The 20,162-nt window shown below is 37.0% G+C and overlaps 1 protein-coding gene across 1 annotated transcript in view; it reads right to left on the bottom strand.

Moving 5' to 3' along the window:
• Positions 1 to 20,162, bottom strand: part of TEX11 (testis expressed 11) — a 270,954-nt gene that overhangs the window by 237,329 nt on the left and 13,463 nt on the right. The window contains exons 2-6 of the mRNA XM_087859806.1: positions 17,139 to 17,260; positions 16,137 to 16,221; positions 11,510 to 11,589; positions 5,316 to 5,396; positions 5,105 to 5,224 (exon numbers count right to left, since the gene is read on the bottom strand). Coding sequence (XP_087715932.1) covers positions 5,105 to 5,224; positions 5,316 to 5,396; positions 11,510 to 11,589; positions 16,137 to 16,221; positions 17,139 to 17,260 — 488 coding nt within the window. The remainder of the gene's footprint in view (positions 1 to 5,104; positions 5,225 to 5,315; positions 5,397 to 11,509; positions 11,590 to 16,136; positions 16,222 to 17,138; positions 17,261 to 20,162) is intronic.

Raw genomic sequence — 20,162 nt, 5'->3', positions numbered from 1 at the left:
GTATTTACCCAAAGGATAAAAAAATACAGATTCAGGAGCACCTGGGTGGCTCAGTCAGTTAAGCATCTGCCTTCAGCTCAAATCATGATCTCAGAGTCCTGGGATCAAGCCCTACATCAGGCTCCCTGCTAAGCAGGAAGTCTGCTTCTCCCTCTCCCTCTGCCTCTCCCCCCTGCTTGTGCTCTCTCTCAAAAAAAATCTTAAAAAAATAAAGATTCAAAAGGGTACAAGCACCCCCATGTTTACAGCAACATTATCAACAATAGCCAAGGTATGAAAAGAGCCCAAATGTCCACTGACTGATGAATGGATAAAGAAGACATGGTATATATATATATATATATATATAGAGAGAGAGAGAGAGAGAGAGAGAGAGAAAGAGAGAGAGAGAGAGGGAGAGACAGACACTTGGTATATATATATATATATATATATATATATATATATATATATATATACACACAATGGAATACTACACAGCCATCAAAAGGAATGAAATCTCGACATTTACAACACTGTGGATGGAGCTAGAGTGTATCATGCTAAGCAAATCAAGTCAATCAGAAAATGACAAACACCATACGATTTCACTCATGTGGAATTTAAGAAACAAATCAGATGAACATATAAGAAGGGGAAAAAGAAAAAAGAAAGAGGGAAACAAACCATAGGAGACTCCTAAATATACAGGACAAACTGACGGTTGCTGGAGGGAGGTGGGTGGATGGGCTAGATGAGTGATGGGTATTAAGGAGTGCAGTTATGACAAGCACTGGGTATTGTATGCAAGTGATGAATCATGTACTGAACAAAGACTGCACTGTATGTTAACTAACCAGAATTCAAATAAAAATTTTTTTAAAAAAGGGTGCCAAGACCATTCAATAGGGAAAGAATAATCTTTTCAACAAATGGTGCTATGACAAATGGATAGACACATGCAAAAGAATGAACATGGACCCCTACCTCAAGCTATACCCAAAAATAATTTGAAATTAATCACAGACCTAAATGTAAGTGCTAAAAGTACAAAATTCTTAGACATAAAGAAATTAAATCTGTCAAGGCGCCTGGGTGGCTCAGTCGGTTGATCTTCCAACTCCTGATTTCCGCTCAAGTCATGGTCTCAGGACTGTGAGATCGAGCCCCATGTCAGGCTCACACTCAGCAGGGAGTCTGCTTGAGATTCTCTCCCTCTGCTAGTTTCACAAAAGATTAAACAGAGTTACCATGTTATTCACCAATTCTATTCCTATACAGGAATATATATCCAAGTGAAATGAAGACATGTACATAGAAAAATCTGTACATGAATGCTCACAACAGAATTATGTATAATAGTTCAAAATTAGAAACAACCCAAATGTTGATCAGTAAATGGAAAGATAAACAAAATGTGGTATATTCATACAGTAGAAAATTATTTGATAATAAACAGATGAAGTATACGGGCTACAACATAGCTGAACCTTGAAAACATGCTAAGTGAAAGAAGCAAATCACAAAGAACACTTATTGTTTGATTTCATGTATATGTAATATCCAGAATAGGTAAGTTTTTTTTATTATGTTCAGTTAGCCAACATATAGGACATCATTAATTTTTGATGCTATGTTCAATGATTCATTAGTTGTATATAACACCCAGTGCTCATCACAACAAAATTTATAGAGACAGAAAGATTAGTGGTTCCTAGGGCTGGGGTCAGGAGGAATGGAAAGTGACTGCTAATGGATAGGGGGTTTCTTTCTCAGGTGATGAAATGTTTTATTTTTAAAAAAAGGTTTTTATTTAAATTCCAGTTAGTTAACATACAGTGTTATATTAGTTTCATGTGTACAATACAGTGATTCAACACCTCCATACAACATCCAGTGCTCATCCCCAGTGCACTCCTTAATCCTCATCACCTATTTAACCTATCTCCCTGGCCCACCTCCCATCAGTTTGTTCTCTAGTCAAGAGTCTGTTTCTTGGTTTGTCTCCCTTTTTTCCCTTTGCTCATTTGTTTTGTTTCTTAAATTCCACATGAGTGAAATAACAGTATTTGTCTTTCTCTGACTTATTACACTCGCATAATACTCTATAGCTCCATCTACGTCATTGCAAATGGCAAGATTTCAGCATGTAGCTGTCCAGTATTCCCAACATCATTTGTTGAAGAGACTGTCTTTTTCCTATTCGATATTCTTTTCCGCTTTGTTGAAGATTGGCTGTACACTCTGTACAGTTGTGGGTTCATTTCTGGGGTTTTTATTCTGTTCTATTGATCTATGTGTCTACTTTTGTGCCAGTACCATAATGTGTTAATCACCACAGCTTTGAAATATAATTTGAAGTCCAGAATTGTGATACCTTCAGCTTTGCATCTTTTTCAGGATTGCTTTGGCTATTCGGAGTCTTTGGTGGTTCCATACAAATTTTAGGGTTGTTTGTTCTAGCTCTGGGAAGAATGCTGGTGGTATTTTGATAGGGATTGCATTAAATATGTAGATTGCTTTGGGCAGTATAGACATTTGAACAATATTTGTTTTTCCAATCCATGAGCATGGAATGTCTTTCCATTTCTGTGTGTCATCTTCAATTTCTTTCATCAGGGTTTTATAGTTTTCAGAGTACAGATCTTTAACCTCTTTGGTTAGGTTTATTCCCAAGTATCTTATGGGTTTTGGTGTAACTGTAAATGGGATCAATTCCTTGATTTCTCTTTCTGCTTCTTCATTATTGGTGTATAGGAATGCAACAGATTTCTGTATGTTTAATTTTGTATCCTGCAACTTTATTGAATTTGTATATCAGTTTTAGCAGTTTTTTGGGGTCTTTTGGGTTTTCTACACGCAATTATCATATCATCTCCAAATAGTGGAAGTTTGACTTCTTATTTACCAATGTGGATGCCTTTTTTTTTGCTGTCTGATTGCTGAGGCTAGGACTTCCAGGACTATGCTAAATAGCAGTGGTGAGACTGGATATCCCTGTCCTGTTCCTGACTGTAGAGGAAAAGCTCTCAATTGTTCCCCATTGAGAATGATATTAACTGTGTGATTTTCATATATGGCCTTTATTATGTTGAGGTATGTTCCCTCTAAACCTATTTCATTGAGGGGTTTTTTTAAGATTTTATTTATTTATTTGACAGAGAGAGCAGCAGAGGGAGAGGGAGAAGCAGACTCCCCACTGAGCACAGAGCCCAATGTGGGACTTGATCCCACGACCCCGGGATCATGACCTGAGCCAAAGGCAGATGCTTAACCAACTGAGCCACTCAGGCACCTGTCTCTTTTAAGACTTTATTTATTTATTTGACAGAGAGAGAGAGCGAGCAGCAGAGGGGGAGAAAGAGAGCAACAGAGGGACAGGGAGATGTTGAGGGTTTTTATCATGAATGGATGTTATACTTTGTCAAATGCTCTTCCTGCATCTATTGACATGCTCATATGGTTCTTCTCCGTTCTTTTACCCTTAAGATGGTGTATCATGTTGACTGATTTGCAAATATTAACCAGTCTTGAAACCCAGGAATAAATCCCACTTGATAATAAATCCCACCAAAGATCCCAAATACCCAAAGCAATCCTGAAAAATTCCTGATTGTGGTGAATGATTTTTTAATGTATTACTGGATTTGGTTTGCTAGAATTTTGTTGAGACTTTTTGCAATCATGTTCATCAGGGATATTGGCCTGCATTCTATTTTTTAGTAGAGTCTTTATCTGGTTTTGGTATCAGGGTAATGCTGGCCTCACAAAATGAATTTGGAAATTTTCCTTCTTTGCCTGTTTTTTGGAATAGTTTGAGAAGAACAGGTATTAACTCTTTCCTTTTATTAAAATATTTTATTTTTCAATAAACTCTATACCTAACAGGGGGCTCAAACTTACAACCCTGAGATCAAGAGTTGCATGTTCCACCTACTGAGCCAGCCAGGCGTCCCTATTAACGCTTCTCTAAATGTTTGATAGAATTCACCTATGAAGGCATCTGGTCCTGGACTTTTTTTGGGGGGGGGGGGAGTTTTTCAATCACTGATTCAATTTCTTTACTGGTTTATCAGTCTGTTAAATTTTTCTATTTCTTTCTGTTTCAGTTTTGGTAGTTTATATGCTTCTAGGAATTTATTCGTTTCTTCTAGGTTGTCCACTTTGTTGGCATAGAGTTTTTCATAATATTCTCTTACAATTATTTGTATTTCTGTGGTGTTGGTTATTTCTCCTGTTTCATTGTGATTTCATTTTTGGGGTCCTTTCTCTTTTCTTTTTGGTACATCTGGATAGAGGTTATCAATTTTATTAATCTTTTCAAAGAACCAGTTCCTGGCTTCATTATCGGTTGTATGGTTTTTTTTCGCTTCTCTATCATTTATTTCCTCTCTAATCTTTCTTACTTCCTTCTGCTGGCTTGACTGTGGTGAATGTTGCACAATTCTGTGAATATACTAAATCACTAAACTGTACATTTTACGTGTGAATTTTATAGTATATGAATTATATCTCAATAAAAATGTTAAAAATAAAAATAAGAGGATTATACTAGATGATTTTTGAAGTTTCTTTCATTTCTAGAGTTATGTAATTACAGAGAGCAAACTCATCAAGGCTTACATTTTGTCAACTAAAAATGAATACCTAACTGCATGGTGACAAAGGAGGAAACCCACAAGCCAAACAGAGGTAAAGTACAACTTTTTAAACACTGATAGCAGCAGACTTTTAGAAAACCTCAGTAAACAACACAGAACAACTTCAAAGGAGAAGACTCTTTTCAGGCAATTATTTTAGGCAGACTGTTAATGTAAGGGAGAGTCACAGAGAGGTGTTTCAAGTCGAGGCTATTGCCATAAAGAAACGACAGACATTATATGCAGTGATTGAAAATGATGTTTAGTTATATATTAGCTTTCTAACCTCATCGACCCCCACACAGATACCAATCACCATTAATAATGTTACCTTCAGATATAAAACAGAGATAAAAGGTCAAATATAATATCCTACATAAAAGGCCAATGACACCTGACTTTCTTCTCATAAGTTCTATCTCATCACTTTGCATTTACATATACAAAATGCCCCAGTGTAAGGCTGTGGTGACCATGATACTTACTGCCTCTGCTTGGTAGGAAAGCACTTTGAAAAGGTCCCTCTCCACAGCAATCTTCTGCAAAGTCATATGGACCTCATTGGAGCTTCTCTGCATTAATCTGACATATAACTGCTCCAGACCCTGGAAAATAAAATCACAATACAACATCATGATGAGAATAACCACAACTGTTACTAATAATTGCTACAGCAAAAAATCAATGGTAACTTACAGCCATGGCATCTTGAAAAAATTGATCAGCAATCACAGCATTTCCAACATCCACCCACCCTTTTCCTGTTTTCATATTCATCTGGAAGAGAGAAGTTAGAAAATAATTTTTAAAAATTCACAACTCCTCCAAACTGGCTGAAGAGGGTATTAGATAAAATATTTAATCCTCTGTCCATATTCAGTAGTGTAATCCCCAGAAAAAAAAATAACAGCATTTATTATACTTCTATGTTCTGCTTTGAACTCCATAATTGAATAGAAATTGTCTCAAGGAAAGCAATAATAAAAAATGAATAGACTTGAAAACACATTTTCTAAGAATTATTAAAAGAAAATATTGGGATAATTTAGATATAAATAGAAAGTTCTGAAAAATTAATTCTTCACATACTTGAAGCAAGTTATATGATAAGCATTAGACTATAGCTCCATATACCTTGGTTCCAGTTTTTAATTACATCTCTAATAAAATTTTTTAGTCCGGGGCGCCTGGGTGGCACAGCGGTTAAGCGTCTGCCTTCGGCTCAGGGCGTGATCCCGGCGTTATGGGATCAAGCCCCACATCAGGCTCTTCCGCTATGAGCCTGCTTCTTCCTCTCCCACTCCCCCTGCTTGTGTTCCCTCTCTCGCTGGCTGTCTCTATCTCTGTTGAATAAATAAATAAAATCTTAAAAAAAAAATTTTTTTTAGTCCAACAAATGTTTGTTAAGTATCCTTTATAAGCCAGGCACACTAAAGAAGCTCACAGTATTATAACTGACAGACATCTAAATAAATAGTTGCTGTGTAATATGCACAAATGCTATGGAAGCAAACAAGAACTGACTGAAGATGGAGGACTGAGCACATACTACAGCTCTGCCCTTTCTCCAAATCCCTAGACATGATGTGTGTGTGTGTGCATGTATAAAATATATATCATAAATACACTGTACATTTTACTATAAATTTATATATAGGATATAAGTATACTACAAACTTTAGTATAAATTTTATATACTATAAATCCCTAGAAATTTTGTGTTATGTCATATATATATAATACATATACTCTCTAAGGATTTATATATACACACGTATATATATATACATTTCCTAGAAATAAGAGAAAATATATACATATTTTTCTTATTCAATAGGAGTCCTGGAAAATAAGGGGCATTTTCATTTGACTTGAAATTATGAGGAACCTCTGAAAAACAGACAACAAATGGGATGAAACAAAAACCCACACACCAAAATGCACAAAAATGCAAAATGTGGAAAACATCCTGGATGTGAACAGTAGTATCAGGCAGCTGGCTTCCCCACCAAGACATATCTTCCCTCCTCCCCAGGAAGGAACAGTGAGTACAATCACTTAAGCTAGAGAAAAATAGAGTTCCAGGTGGCTGACAACACAGGCCAATGCAAAACATCCAGCCCTACCTCTTGATCAGTCACTCAGTTCGGGTTATGGTAAACAGAGTGACGCGGCATTCTCAGACTATCAAGGAACCTCAAATCAAATATGAGCAAGAGTCACCAAACAATTGAGGGAAGCCAACCCCATGAAAAGACATCACACTCAACAAACAGAAGAATATCTAAGGAAATAGAATTAAGAGAACTAACAGATGGAAACAGAGAGAAATAGCATTATCCACAGAATTGTGTAGCAGTCACAATCAGTAAAATGCTCCTTTTAGTTTTCTATCTTGGAAATCAACAAAGCCAAAAATGCAAATATTAGAAGTTAACAGAAGTCGGAAGGCTAAAGGTGAGGGAAAGGTAGAGAGAACACAAATGTACAAATATCCTCACAGGGTGGAAAGTAAAAATATACTCTCCAAAATTGATGGAGAGAGAAAAAATTTTTTTGCATTTTTTTATTATACTCAGCCAACATATAGTACATCATTAGTTTTTGATGTAGAAAAATTTTAATATATTACATTTAAATTTTAAAAAGGTTGCCATCAGACAACTTAAAAATAGTATAATATAATTAACAAAAACTAAAAGAGGGAATAGGGGAGATAATAGATAACAGGAAGATAAATCTTCATCTATCATAGCAGAAAAAAGAGATCATATATAAAACTAATAAATCAAGATATTATTATTATTATTATTATTATTGGCTGAACTACATCTCCCCAAAATTCATACGTTGAAGCCCTAACTCCCAGTACCTCATAATGGGACTGTATTTGGAGATAGGGCCTTTAACAAGGTGATGAAGTTAAAATAAGACTATTGTCATGGGCCCTAATCTAATCTGACTAGTGTCCTAATAAAGAGAAATCTGGATACACAAAGGGACGCTACAGAAGCATGCATACAGAGAAAAGGCCATATAAAAACACAGCGAGAAGGCAGCCATCTGCAAGTCAAGGAGAGGGGCTTCAGAAGAAACCAAACTTGCAAACACCTTTATCTTGGACGTCCAGCCTCCATAATTTTGAGAAAATAAATTTCTATTGTTTAAGCCACCTAGTCTGTGTTATTTTGTTATGTCAGCACTAGCAAACTAATACAGTGATATGAATGCATGATTAAAATATATGGAGGTAGCCATGAGAAGTGAAAACAGAAATAATTACAAGTAATAGCTTTAAAATTAAAAAAAAAATACATACGAGGCAATTAACTGCATCACCCAAATATCCATGGAAGGAAGCTGGTTGAACATAAGGTACATGTACCAACTGAATACTGCGTAGATATAAAAAATGAGGAATATCTCTAAATACTGCTATGGAGTGCTCTCTAGGATGTAACATTAAATGAGATGGAAAAAAAGGTGGAAAAAAACTCTATACATGGAATACTACCATTTATCTAAGAACCTTTGGGGTGGGGAAAGACATTAATATATACCTGTTTGCTTTATTTAAAAAAAAAAAGGATAAACAAAATAGCTATCCACAGGGGAAGTGAGGGAACAGGGTGGAGAGGACACAGATAGAACGTAGACTTATCTGAATATACTTCCTTCAGTAGATTTAACTTTGGAACCATGTAAACATCTGATATAATTATAAAACAAAATTCAATCATAATAGCAGGAAAAAAGCAATTGCCAAAACTCAAAAGCCAAAAAAAAAAAAAAAAGAATCTGGGGCACCTGGGTGACTCAGTCAGTTAGGCGTCTGCCTTTGGCTCAGGTCGTGATCTCAGGGTCCTGGGATCGAGCTCCGCGTTGGGATCCCTGCTCAGCGGGGAGTCTGCTTCTCCCTCTCCCTCTGCCCCTCCCCTCCATTCATGCTCTCTCTCACTCAAATAAATAAATAAAATCTTTAAAATCAATCAATCAATTAATCAAGTCAATAGCTTCATCACAGAAAAAGGAATTATTTCAAGTACTTCTAAAACAATATCTTAAGGGGCGCCTGGATGGCTCAGTAGGTTAAGAGCCTGCCTTTGGCTCAGGTCATGAACTCAGGGTCCTTGGATTGAGTCCCGAGTCTGCTTCTTCCTCTCCACTTCCTGCTCATCCTTTCTCTCTCTCTCTCTGTCTCATGCTCTTTCTCAAATAAAATCTTTAAAAATATATTTTAATAATATTAAAAGAATACTTTGACTATACATTCCTAGTGAGATATATGCTACGAATAAAAAAGGGCAAAAAATTTATTGAACTGTTTTTAGAAATCATGCTTAATAACAACACTGATATTGATGTATTATGAAACAATTATACACTTTTTGGATAAAACAAGTTATTCATTATATTAATGTCATTAGGCACCAAGATTGTCAGGGCAGGAAAAGAGACACAAATATAAAATCAAGAAGCTAAGTAAAATCTTATAATCCTAAATATCAGTTAGAAATATCACTATGAGGGGCATCTTCGTGGCTCAGTCAATTGAGCATCTGACTCATCTGAGCATTTGGCTCAGGTCATGATCTCAGGGTCATGGAATCCAGCCCCATGTTGGGCTCCACACTCAGCATGGTATCTGCTTGTCCCTCTACCTCCCCTTCTGCCCTGCCCCCAGTCCACATAGGCACTCTCTCATTCTCTCAAATAAATAAATACAATTTTAAAACAATATATCACTATGAACTCATTATATATTTTCTCTTTCACAAACATGTATTTCATAGCTCTGTCTAGTAAAAAGGTCTAGAAACAAAGACCAATGCAGCAGCAATGAGCACTTGTAATTTCCAGATTGTGGTTTCTAAATAACATTCTCCACTAAATGGAAACAGCACTCTTTCGAGGAATGACTAGGGCAGGAACTATACAAAATGAGACTGGATATCCTGTCATACCAGGAATCAAATTTTGATGATTACTTCAGTTTTACTATTAAAGATTACTGGAGTAGTGTCAAAAGGCTTCAGAATCACTTTAAGAGGCTCCTTCTGGCCAAAGATAGGTGCTTCAATAAGAATAATAACTAAAATGGATTGAAATGCATTACAAATGTTAAAATCCATGAGTTCACAATGATACCTTTTAAAAAAAAAAAAACCTACCTGATCATTTAAGGATGTTAGAGAACCAACTCATTCTGAAAACTGCTTAAAAAAAAGGAGGGGGGGATCAGGACTGTCTTTTCTTATAAAGGTATACTTCAAGGTAACCAGATAGTTGATGAGGGAATGTTTCTCTCTATCCCAGTTCATAAACAAAGGAATATAGAAGTAGAATGTGCAAACCCCTACAGAAATAATGGACCCAGGGACAATAATCATCAAAGGGTACTTATACAACAGAAGAGACAAATGGAGGGGCGCCTGGGTGGCTTAGTCATTAAGTGTCTGCCTTCGGCTCAGGTCATGATCCCAGGGTCCTGGGATCGAGCCCCACATCAGTCTCTGCTCAGGGGGAAGCCTCCTTCTCCCTCTCTCACTCCCCCTGCTTATGTTCCCTCTCTCTCTCTGTCAAATAAATAAATAAAATCTTTTTAAAAAAGAGATAAATAGATATTGGTACCTCCTGACGGAAGTATACCACACAGCCTATGAATTATTCTTGACAAAACTGAACCATCAGATCATGTTTCTAAATCTACCTACCAGTTTACAGGAAAAACAGGGGACAGAAGACTATATTAAATGATACCATACAGATGCAGTCATCAGAATCCAGAATTCAGGAAACTTTATAGGACAAACAACCTTGTTTCTTCAGATTTTAAAAAGGATGGGGGAAACATGTAGATTAAAAGAGACATATTAACAAAATAGAAGGTGTGGAATTTCTTTAATCCTGGTTCTAAGAAACCAAATGGAGGGAGGGGCAAAGAGAGAGCATACTAGTGAGCAAGAGCAAGTGAAAGAATGAGAGTGTGAGAGTCTGAGAGTGTAGGAACAAGCAGGCAGGAGGGAAGACTGGATATTTGACGATTTTAGGAAATCTTTGTTAAATTTTATCAGGTGTGATCATGGACACTGGGTTTGTTTGAATTAAAAAAACACCTTGTCAGGGCACCTGGATGGCTCAGGAGGTTAAGCATCTGGTTAAGCATCTACCTTTGGCTCAGATCATGATCTTGGGGTCCTGGGATGGAGCCCGGAATCAGGCTCCCTGCTCAGTGAGAAGTCTGCTTCTCCCTCTCCCTCTGCCCTCTACCCCACTCATGTTCTCTCTCTCAAATAAATAAACAAAATCTTTAAAAAAAAAAAAGACACCTTGTCTTTTAGAGACACATATTGAAATATTCATGAATAAAATGATGTGTTTTGTATTTTTCAAAATCATCCATGGGGTCAGGGGTTTGCTGTTGGAGGAGATACAGAGAAAATGAGTGGAAAGGAATTGGTGATTACTTCAGCTGAGTGATGGGTAAATGGGGAAATCATCGTACTATCTTACCTATTTTGTATGCACATTTAAGCTTTTCAATAAAATACTATTTTAGAACACTGGGAAAAATATTTTCCACTAAAAAATAACACTTACTTCTAGGGAACAAGACAGGGGTAGGGAATGATGAAGCAGAGAACTGTCACTTTTTATTACTTATCATAAATCCTGAATTTAAGTTCAATACTTAGTCCACTGAACCACTGTAATAATGATAGTACTGCCCCGACCTTTAATTGTCATAGGTACAATTATCATAAAAGAAACATGGATAGCACCTAAAGGATATAAGCCCCATCCCGTTTCACACTGACTTCAACCATCTTCACAGAAGTAACGGCTATTTCATGGAACATGCACTTTCTCCTCATTTAGTTAGGACTTACCAAAATCTGTCTTTGAATAGATTCTTCTGAAGCAGCTGAGCCTCCACACATGCACACCAACTTGCAAGCAACATGCCGTACTGCAAAACAGTAATTAGACACCCCTAAACATGACACATTCATTCTCCTTTTATATACACTTAGAAAAAGAAAAGAGGAGCAAAGTGAAACCAGTCTTATTAAAATAACAGTAAAGTCCTTTTAAAAAAATCAATGATCAAAAGTACATGAGCTGAAAATTATCAAATGAATTATTTGCTTAATGCTCCAATCAGACAGATATTTAATTTTCAAACGTTAAGTTCTGCAGGCCTTAAATTCTGAAGACTCACTGAAGATACCCAGTTCCATGTGATGCTTTTGTATGTATTATGCTGACAGCAAAATAATTCTAAGTAAAACTAGAATCAAAAGCTATTTATATTTAACAGGGATGCCTGGGTAGCTCAGTCAGTTAAGCATCTGCCTTCGGTTCAGGTCGTGATCCCAGGGTCCTGGGATCGAGTCCCGCATCAGACTCCTTGCTCAGCGGGGAGCCTGCTTCACCCTCTGCCTGACACTCCCCCTGCTTGTGCTCTCTCTCTCTCCCTCTCTGGCAAATAAATAAATAAAATATTTTTAAAAAGAAAGCTATTCAACATCTGACAAAATTTCTGAACATCAGAATAGTTTTAGATTATTCCCCTAGATGTGAATCTTTCTAAATATATTCTTTTCTGTTGATGATGTAAAAGTTCTCGAAGTATAACTTAGAAAATAAAGATTGTCTTCATTGGGGCGCCTGGGTGGCTCAGTCGTTAAGCGTCTGCCTTCAGTTCAGGGCATGATCCCGGCGTTATGGGATCGAGCCCCACATCAGGCTCCTCCGCTATGAGCCTGCTTCTTCCTCTCCCACTCCCCCTGCTTGTGTTCCCTCTCTCGCTGGCTGTCTCTCTCTGTCAAATAAATAAATAAAATCTTAAAAAAAAAAGATTGTCTTCTTTATACAGTTCATTTTCCCTGAAAATAGGAAAGTTTGAGTAATTGTAACCTCTTTATTTACATAGTTTCTCTCATCATAAAATGTGTCCAATTTTTAAAGATGACTACACAAATAACTGAACTAGTTGTTTTGATGTTCGATCTCAGCAGCCATTCAACCTATACTAGTGCCATTTTCAATTAATATTCCATTGAAAAAGAGATTTGCCCAGATGAAATTATGAGGTGTTTGAAGTCAGATTCTCATTACCCATCATGAAATATAAATTCTATTCATCCTTTAATAAAGTTGTTTCTGAAAAAAACTCCCAATAAAATAACTCCTAATCATATATTTACATTGTCTTGCTTTTCCAGTTTTGAAAATGTATCCTTTATTTTTTTCAAAGTTTACAAATTCTTTGGTACTCTCAAGGAACCTGATCTCTCGATCATTTTCCCTCTCCAATGATACCTTCAGTACGTCCCTCTCAACTTACACCTTCCCTTCTACCTTTACACCTCTCCTCCTTGAAAAACATCAACTAACCCCACTGTGCTTCAAGCTTCTATCCCACTTCTCCTTCGTTCAAAGAAAAACTTCTTAAATTGAATGGTCTACAACCTCTGCTTTCTTGCTACTCACTCATCTCCTCAAGACCCTGCAATCTGTTTTGCATCCTTATCACTTTACTAAAAGTGCACTACCAAAGATCACCTTCCCTGACTTCACAGCAACATTTCACGAGGACCACAACCTTTTTTTAAAAAAATACTACTTCCAGGGCGCATGGGTGGCTCAGCTCATTAAGCTTCCGACTCTTGGTTTCAGCTCAGGTCCTGATCTCAGGGTCGTGGGATTAAGCCCCGCCTCAGGCTGTGCACTAAGCATAGAGTCTACTTGGGATTCTCTCTCTCCTCTCCCTCTGCCCCTCCCCCTGCTTGCACTTGTGCGCACTCTCTCTTGCTCTCGCTCTCTTGAATAAATAAATTTTTTTTTTAAATGCTACTTCCTTCGCTTCACACTATCTTGGTTCAGCACTGTGCAGTGTCCCTCTATGGCAAATGCATTAGCCTAAGAACTTTGCTCCCATCACCACATTCTTGATCTGGCTGTTTATAGTTACCACCAATAAGCCTTCGGGCCAAAGGCAGCTGAGGCCAAGACAGAATGCTACTTCAGTATAAAGATGTTTTCTTTGCTGCTGTTGCTTTCTCTTTGTCTTACCAGCCTGTTCTTCGCCCCTCTATATTATAAACATATTGGTTAGGTGCTTGCTGACTCCTTACGTCTGCCTTACTCTGCTCCATCAGTGCCCAAGGCTTGATATTTCAGCTGACTTCAGACAACACAGTGTTGTATCCTCTGGCATCTGTGAATTCTTTATTTTTATTGCTAATCCACTCCTTCCCAGATCCTCAAGCACAATGTACGCCTGGCATTTTTCTTCTGGAGTCTTACCTTGTCCCTTTCACTTACTACCTGCCATAATATGGTATGACGATCCTATAAGGAGTAAGTATTCAATAAATGGATAGTGCGTCTCCTCTAGAATAATTTGACTGTTACTTTTGGTCTCCTATCCTGGTTATTTTTCTTCCCAGTCCTTAACTGCTAGACTCAAGGTAAAAATCTCACTACCCTGTTCTCTCAACACCATGTGTTCTTAAAATGTGGTGCATGAAAACAGTTTTCAAATTATATACGTGCCCAGGTTTTATCCCCTAAATCTAATAAATCAAAGCCTCCGATGGTGGGGCCTGAGCATCTGCATTTTAACAGACCCCACAGGTGATTCTTATTTATACCAATATTTAAGAATAGCTGCTCTTTATTTTCTCCCTCAGAGAACTCGACTACTCGCGTGGCCTCAACAATCACCTCCACGTGAATAATTACCAAATCTCTAGGCAACCTGACCTTTCTCATAAGCTCTAGTCTCATATCTCCAAACTTACTGTCATCTCAAATGCAACAGGTCTAAAACTAAAATTTACAAGTCATTCCTCTACTTCTGGCTTTCCTGTTTCTGTTCAGTGCTCCATAATTCTTCCCAATAACAAAAAATTGTAGGTTATAAATCCTGATAACTTTTTCATCACATGCCATAATCCAGGCACACTGAATTTGTTTCTAAGGAGACAAAATATCTTCCAATCAACATATTTTTGGAACAAAACTCTTAAATCAGAGGCTTCCTACACTACATCCTGTTTTCCACTGTTTCTTAAAATTACTAGACACAGAATAAGCACCCAAATGTCTAATTAAGAACTGCTACATACACAGAGTCAGTACATTGGGAGAGGTCCATCTACCGGATCTTTACTATTTGACAAATAGTGAAAAACAGCTATAACGATATTTCTTGATATACAGAACAGTAGGAGTTTAGATTTTAAAATCACACAGTTCGAATGTATACTAAGTATCTCCAACAGATAAATTTCTAACTCTTCCCTCCCTATAACCACAGGATCAAAGGCTCCGAGGAGCAATATCAACATTTACCTGAGAGTTAAAGAGGTAGAACTATTCTCTAAACATCCTAATAGAGGAATGGACTAATAAATAAGTATATTATTGACTATATTAACCACTGATCACCCTAGACCTACACTGCAATTGTACACAGTTTGGTTTATATTCATAAAGATAAACACTTAGCAATGAATTCTACTTGTTGCATACAGACAAAATTCATTTGTCCTTACAAAGTCAAGCAGTCCAGAGATTCACGTTTTGGCTTGCTCTAGCCTTTATAAAGGGGCAATATACTTTCCATAAATGCATTAACTGTCACCATCTTTGTTGGAAGTTGGTAACTGTCAGCACACTAGACCCAGAAATTTAGCTAAAGCACTAGAACTCTGCCAGACCGTGGACCACATATAACGCCTCCAAGCAGATGAGTTTGGTTTGGGGGTTTTGTTTTATTGTTATTCTTTTTGTTTGCTCCCACAGGTAGAAAAAACTTCTATAATTTTTCTTAGTAACTCAGTCCAAAGTTCATCAACCCACCTCATGAGGAAATTATTTACCAATTTTTAAATCTAAATCCCACACATGGCAACATCTCTTATTCTGTTATTAATGGAGAAAGGAAACTACTATTTGATAGTCCTTCAGAACCCTGAGGATTCTGATGATCTCTTCTCCAGGGCAAATAATCCATGTCCTTTAACATTTCCTCAAGTTCTCATTTTCCCACCCTTTCATCATCTTTGTTGTTCACCAACAGACTATTTCTTGCAGTGATGCTTTTATTAATCAGGAGCTAACCTCTGAAAAAAATCATAAAATTCAGGATGTTTGCCCGAGAAACTTCTATGTACGGGTCATTTTATTTAGTTTTAACAAATACCCATCTATAAACTAGTCAAAATATTATTTAAACTGCAGGAACACACCCTAATGTATAATAAAAATACTACTCATGGGGCGCTTGGGTGGCGCAGTCGTTAAGCGTCTGCCTTCGGCTCAGGGCGTGATCCTGGCATTATGGGATCGAGCCCCACGTCAGGCTCCTCTGCTAGGAGCCTGCTTCTTCCTCTCCCACTCTGTCTGCTTGTGCTCCCTCTCTCGCTGGCTGTCTCTGTCAAATAAATAAATAAAATCTTAAAAAAAAATACTACTCATACCATGAGTCACAAAATGGATACGTACGTTTAGCTTTCTGCTCTTCACTTATAACCAAACCTACTCTCTTGGTAACTGCCCAGTTCCACAGGTTTACTGCCATTTCTTCAACCTGGGCAAGAGAAACATTTTCTTAGCCAGTTAAAATACCATCTACCTCCAGTATTATTTTTCTTGCATGTTTTATGCTTACGTGACTATTGTGGGTCATTTACAGGCCCTCCGTAATCTAGTCCCATTCTACCTCGCCTCCCCCAGCACGTACCCACTGTTAGAGTAATTATTTGGCTGTCCCATGAACACAACTTGTTCATTTCTCTCTACGTACTTGTATTCATACTATTGGCTTTACCTAATATACCTCCTCCCATTGTCTTTATGTAACTCAAATCCAGGTCAGTCTCACCAGAAACAAGCACAAAGCTTTCAGCAACTATACAGTCTATGTTGATCTCTCTCCTCTTTGAATTTCTATATTCAGTAAGTTTCACATAATTGAGCAATTAATCATGCTGCTTTGTATCATTTATTCTTTGTTTTAGCTATTATTAAGCCATTAGGCTTGAAAATCCAAAAATAGATTTCTACGTATTTATAATGGTTAATCATGAAGACTATTTTTTACTCATACAGGACATTAATTAAAATGGTGAATCATCCAAACTTATCAGGAACACCTGACTGGCTCAGTCAGTGGAGCTTGCAACTCTTAGTCTTCGGGTTGTGAGTTTGAGCCCCACATTGGGTGTAGGGATTCTTTAATATTAAAATCTTTTGGGGGCACCTAGGTGGCTCAGTCACTCAAGCTTCCGCCTTAGGCTCAGGTCATGATCCTGGAGTCCCAGGATTAAGCCCCACATCGGGCTCCCTGCACAGTGGGTCAGTGGGGAGTGTGCTTCTCCCTCTCCCTCTGCCCCTCCCACTGCTCCTTCTCTCTCTTGCTCTCTCTCTCAAATAAACAGAATCTTCACAAATAAAATAAAATCTTTCCCAAAAATTTATCATAAACAAAATTATTTTTATACCAACCTGAGCATCCTGTATTTCCGCCATAGACTCCCTGTTGATATTTGCTATGTCGGCGAAGAGTCTGTCAATTGCCTCAGGTATGTTGGGTGCATTATCTCTTAAAATCAGGTTTTCAACAATTTCTAAAATAACAATGGATGATAAAACTGCTGTGAACCATATCACCACTGGCTGAAAGTAGCAAATCATTTTGAAATCTGTTCCTAGATCTTTGGTAAAATGAATATAGCATGAAGAAACTTGAATTATCCTTAGAGTAAAACCAAATGGGAGATAAAGTTTCATGTAGCTAAGGGAAGAGTACAATTTTCAAATAAAATTTGTATTCCCTGAGAGTCACTTGTTTATAACTTAATCATCACTCTTTCTCAGGAAATAAAATGCACTGACTGCACAGTTAGGTCATCTTAAAACTACAAAATAGAAATTAACGATGTCTTCAAAACTAGAAAATGTAGAAATTCTGAAAGGAGACTTACATATGTGCCCTGTAAAACTGAAATACTTATTAATACTTTTAAGCATTAGATAGACATAACTAACAATGCTGGCTCTGAAGTCTTGACCTTACTTTGTGAGAAAAAAATGACATGCCCAATTAGCAACAACATTAACCAGTTATTGAATCTGTACAAATGATGTCACCATTTTCTAAACAATCTGAGCTCCAGACTCCATATAACTGAATCTTACTAGGCCACAGAATTCCTTAAAACCGAAGTATGATGTAAAATTGATGCCTTTCATATTATCAAATTGAGATTTTTCCCAACTCATATAACAGAGGTCTCCATAACCTCTACATATCTCTAATTCTTACATTTCTGAGTATCAACTAGCAAGAATGTTAATATTCATAACAATACTATGCACTACAGAGCACCTTCTGAAAGAATTTTTAACATGCTACAATAATCCACTAAATGAAAACCTGTCCGTTAAGCATCAGAAAATAGATTCACATTAAGACTTCATAAAGCAAGGGGCACCCAGCTGGTTCAGCTGGAGCATGCAACTCTTGATCTCAGGGTTGTGAGTTCAAACCCCATGTGGGGCATAGAGATTACTTAATCAAAAAATAATAAAGACTTCACAAAGCAAATTATGCTCAAATATACTCAAACAATTTTTTACAGCTCATGGAATCTTTAGTACTCACTGCATGAGCAGAGGTATTAGGGAAAATATACCATATATATTTTGTACATCTCAGGTGATGAAATATATACAAAAAGAAAACCCTCTAGCTTCCCTACTCCCATAAAATAGATCGTGGAAAGACTAATATTAAATATCTTGATTCTTGTAAGATTAGGCAAGTATTAGGCTGAGAAGCATATATATTACAGCCCTTCCTTGAAATACTGATAACAGAATTAGGAAAGTTTAGAATGGGAGAAAATACCTGCAAATCATGTATCTGATAAGGGATTAATATCGAAAATATATAAAGAACTTCTACAATTCAAAAGCAAAAAACCAAACAATCCAATTTAAAAATGGGCAGAGGATCTGAATAGACATTTTTCCAAAGAAGACATACAGAAAGCCAACAAGTGCCTGAAAAGATGCTCAACATCACTCATCATCAGAGAAATGAAAAATCAAAATCACAATGAATTAGCGCCTCACACCTGTTAGAATGGCTAATATCAAAAAGAAACAGGGGCACCTAACTGGCTGGCTTAGTCAGTAGAGCAGGAGACTCTTGATCTCAGGGTCTTGAGTTCAAGCCCCACATGGGGCATGGAGCCTACTTAAAAAAAAAAAAAGACAAGAAATAACGAGTGTTGGTGAGGATGTGAAGAAAAAGGAACCCCTGTGCACTGTTGGTGGGAACATGAACTGGTGTAGCCACTATGGAAAACAGTATGGAATTTCCTCAAAAAATTAAAAATAGACCTACCATATAATCCAGCAATTCCACTTCTGGGTATTTATTTGAAGAAAATGAAAGCACTAACTTGAAAAAATATATGCTCACCCACATTCATCAAAGCATTATTTACAATAGCCAAAATATGGCAACCACCTAAGTGTACATCAACAGATGAATGAATAAAGAAATTATAGTGTGTATATATATATATATATATGTATATACATACACATACAATGGAATAATATTCAACCATAAAGGTGAAGGAAATCTTGCCATTTGTAACAACATAGATGGACCTTAAGGACATTCTGCTAAGTGAAATAAGTCAGACAGAGAAAGACAAATATTATATAATCTCTCTTATATGTGGAATCTTAAAAAAAAAAAAAAAAACAAGCTCATGGGTGCCTGGGTGGCTCAGCTGGTTAAGCCTCTGCCTTCAGCTCAGGTCGTGATCCCAAGGTCCTGGGATCAAGTCCCGAATCGGGCTCCCTGCAGGGAGCCTGCTTCTCCCTCTGTCTCTTCCCTCTGTTCGTGCTCTCTCTTAAATAAATAAAATCTTTAAAAAAAAAAAAAAACAAGCTCATAGATACAGAGAACAAACTGGTGGTTGCTCGTGGGAGCAGGGTGGGGGTCCAAAATGGGTGACCAGAGTCAAAAGTACAAAATTCTAATTATAAAGTAAATTAAGTCATAGGGATGTAATGTACAGCATCGTAACAATAGTTAATAATATTGTATTGCGTACTTGAAAGTTGCTAAAAGAGTAAATCTTAACAGTTCTCATCACAAGAAAAAACATTTATAACTGCAATGGTGACAGATATTAACTAGACTTGTTGTGGTGATCATTTCATAATATGTACAATGACCAAATCATTATGATATACACCTGAAACTAATATAATGGTGTATGTCAATTACACCTCAATAAAAAAAGAATTAGGAAAGTTTAAAAATTGTTTTTAAGAATCCAAATATTATTTGAAAACAGATTCCTTTTTTAAAGATTTTCTTAATTTATTTGACAGAGAAAGAGAGCACAAGCAGCAGGAGCAGCAGACAGAGGGAGAAGCAAGTTCCTGACATGGGACTTGATCCCAGAACCCTGGGATCATGACCCAAGCCAAAGGCAGAGACAC

This window comes from Ursus americanus, chromosome X (assembly GCF_024610735.1).
Source record: "Ursus americanus isolate L20-20 chromosome X, mUrsAme1.1.p, whole genome shotgun sequence".
Classification (NCBI taxonomy): Eukaryota; Metazoa; Chordata; class Mammalia; order Carnivora; family Ursidae; genus Ursus; species Ursus americanus.
Note: the sequence above shows the minus strand (reverse complement) of the source record. Positions and strands in the feature narration are given on the sequence as shown.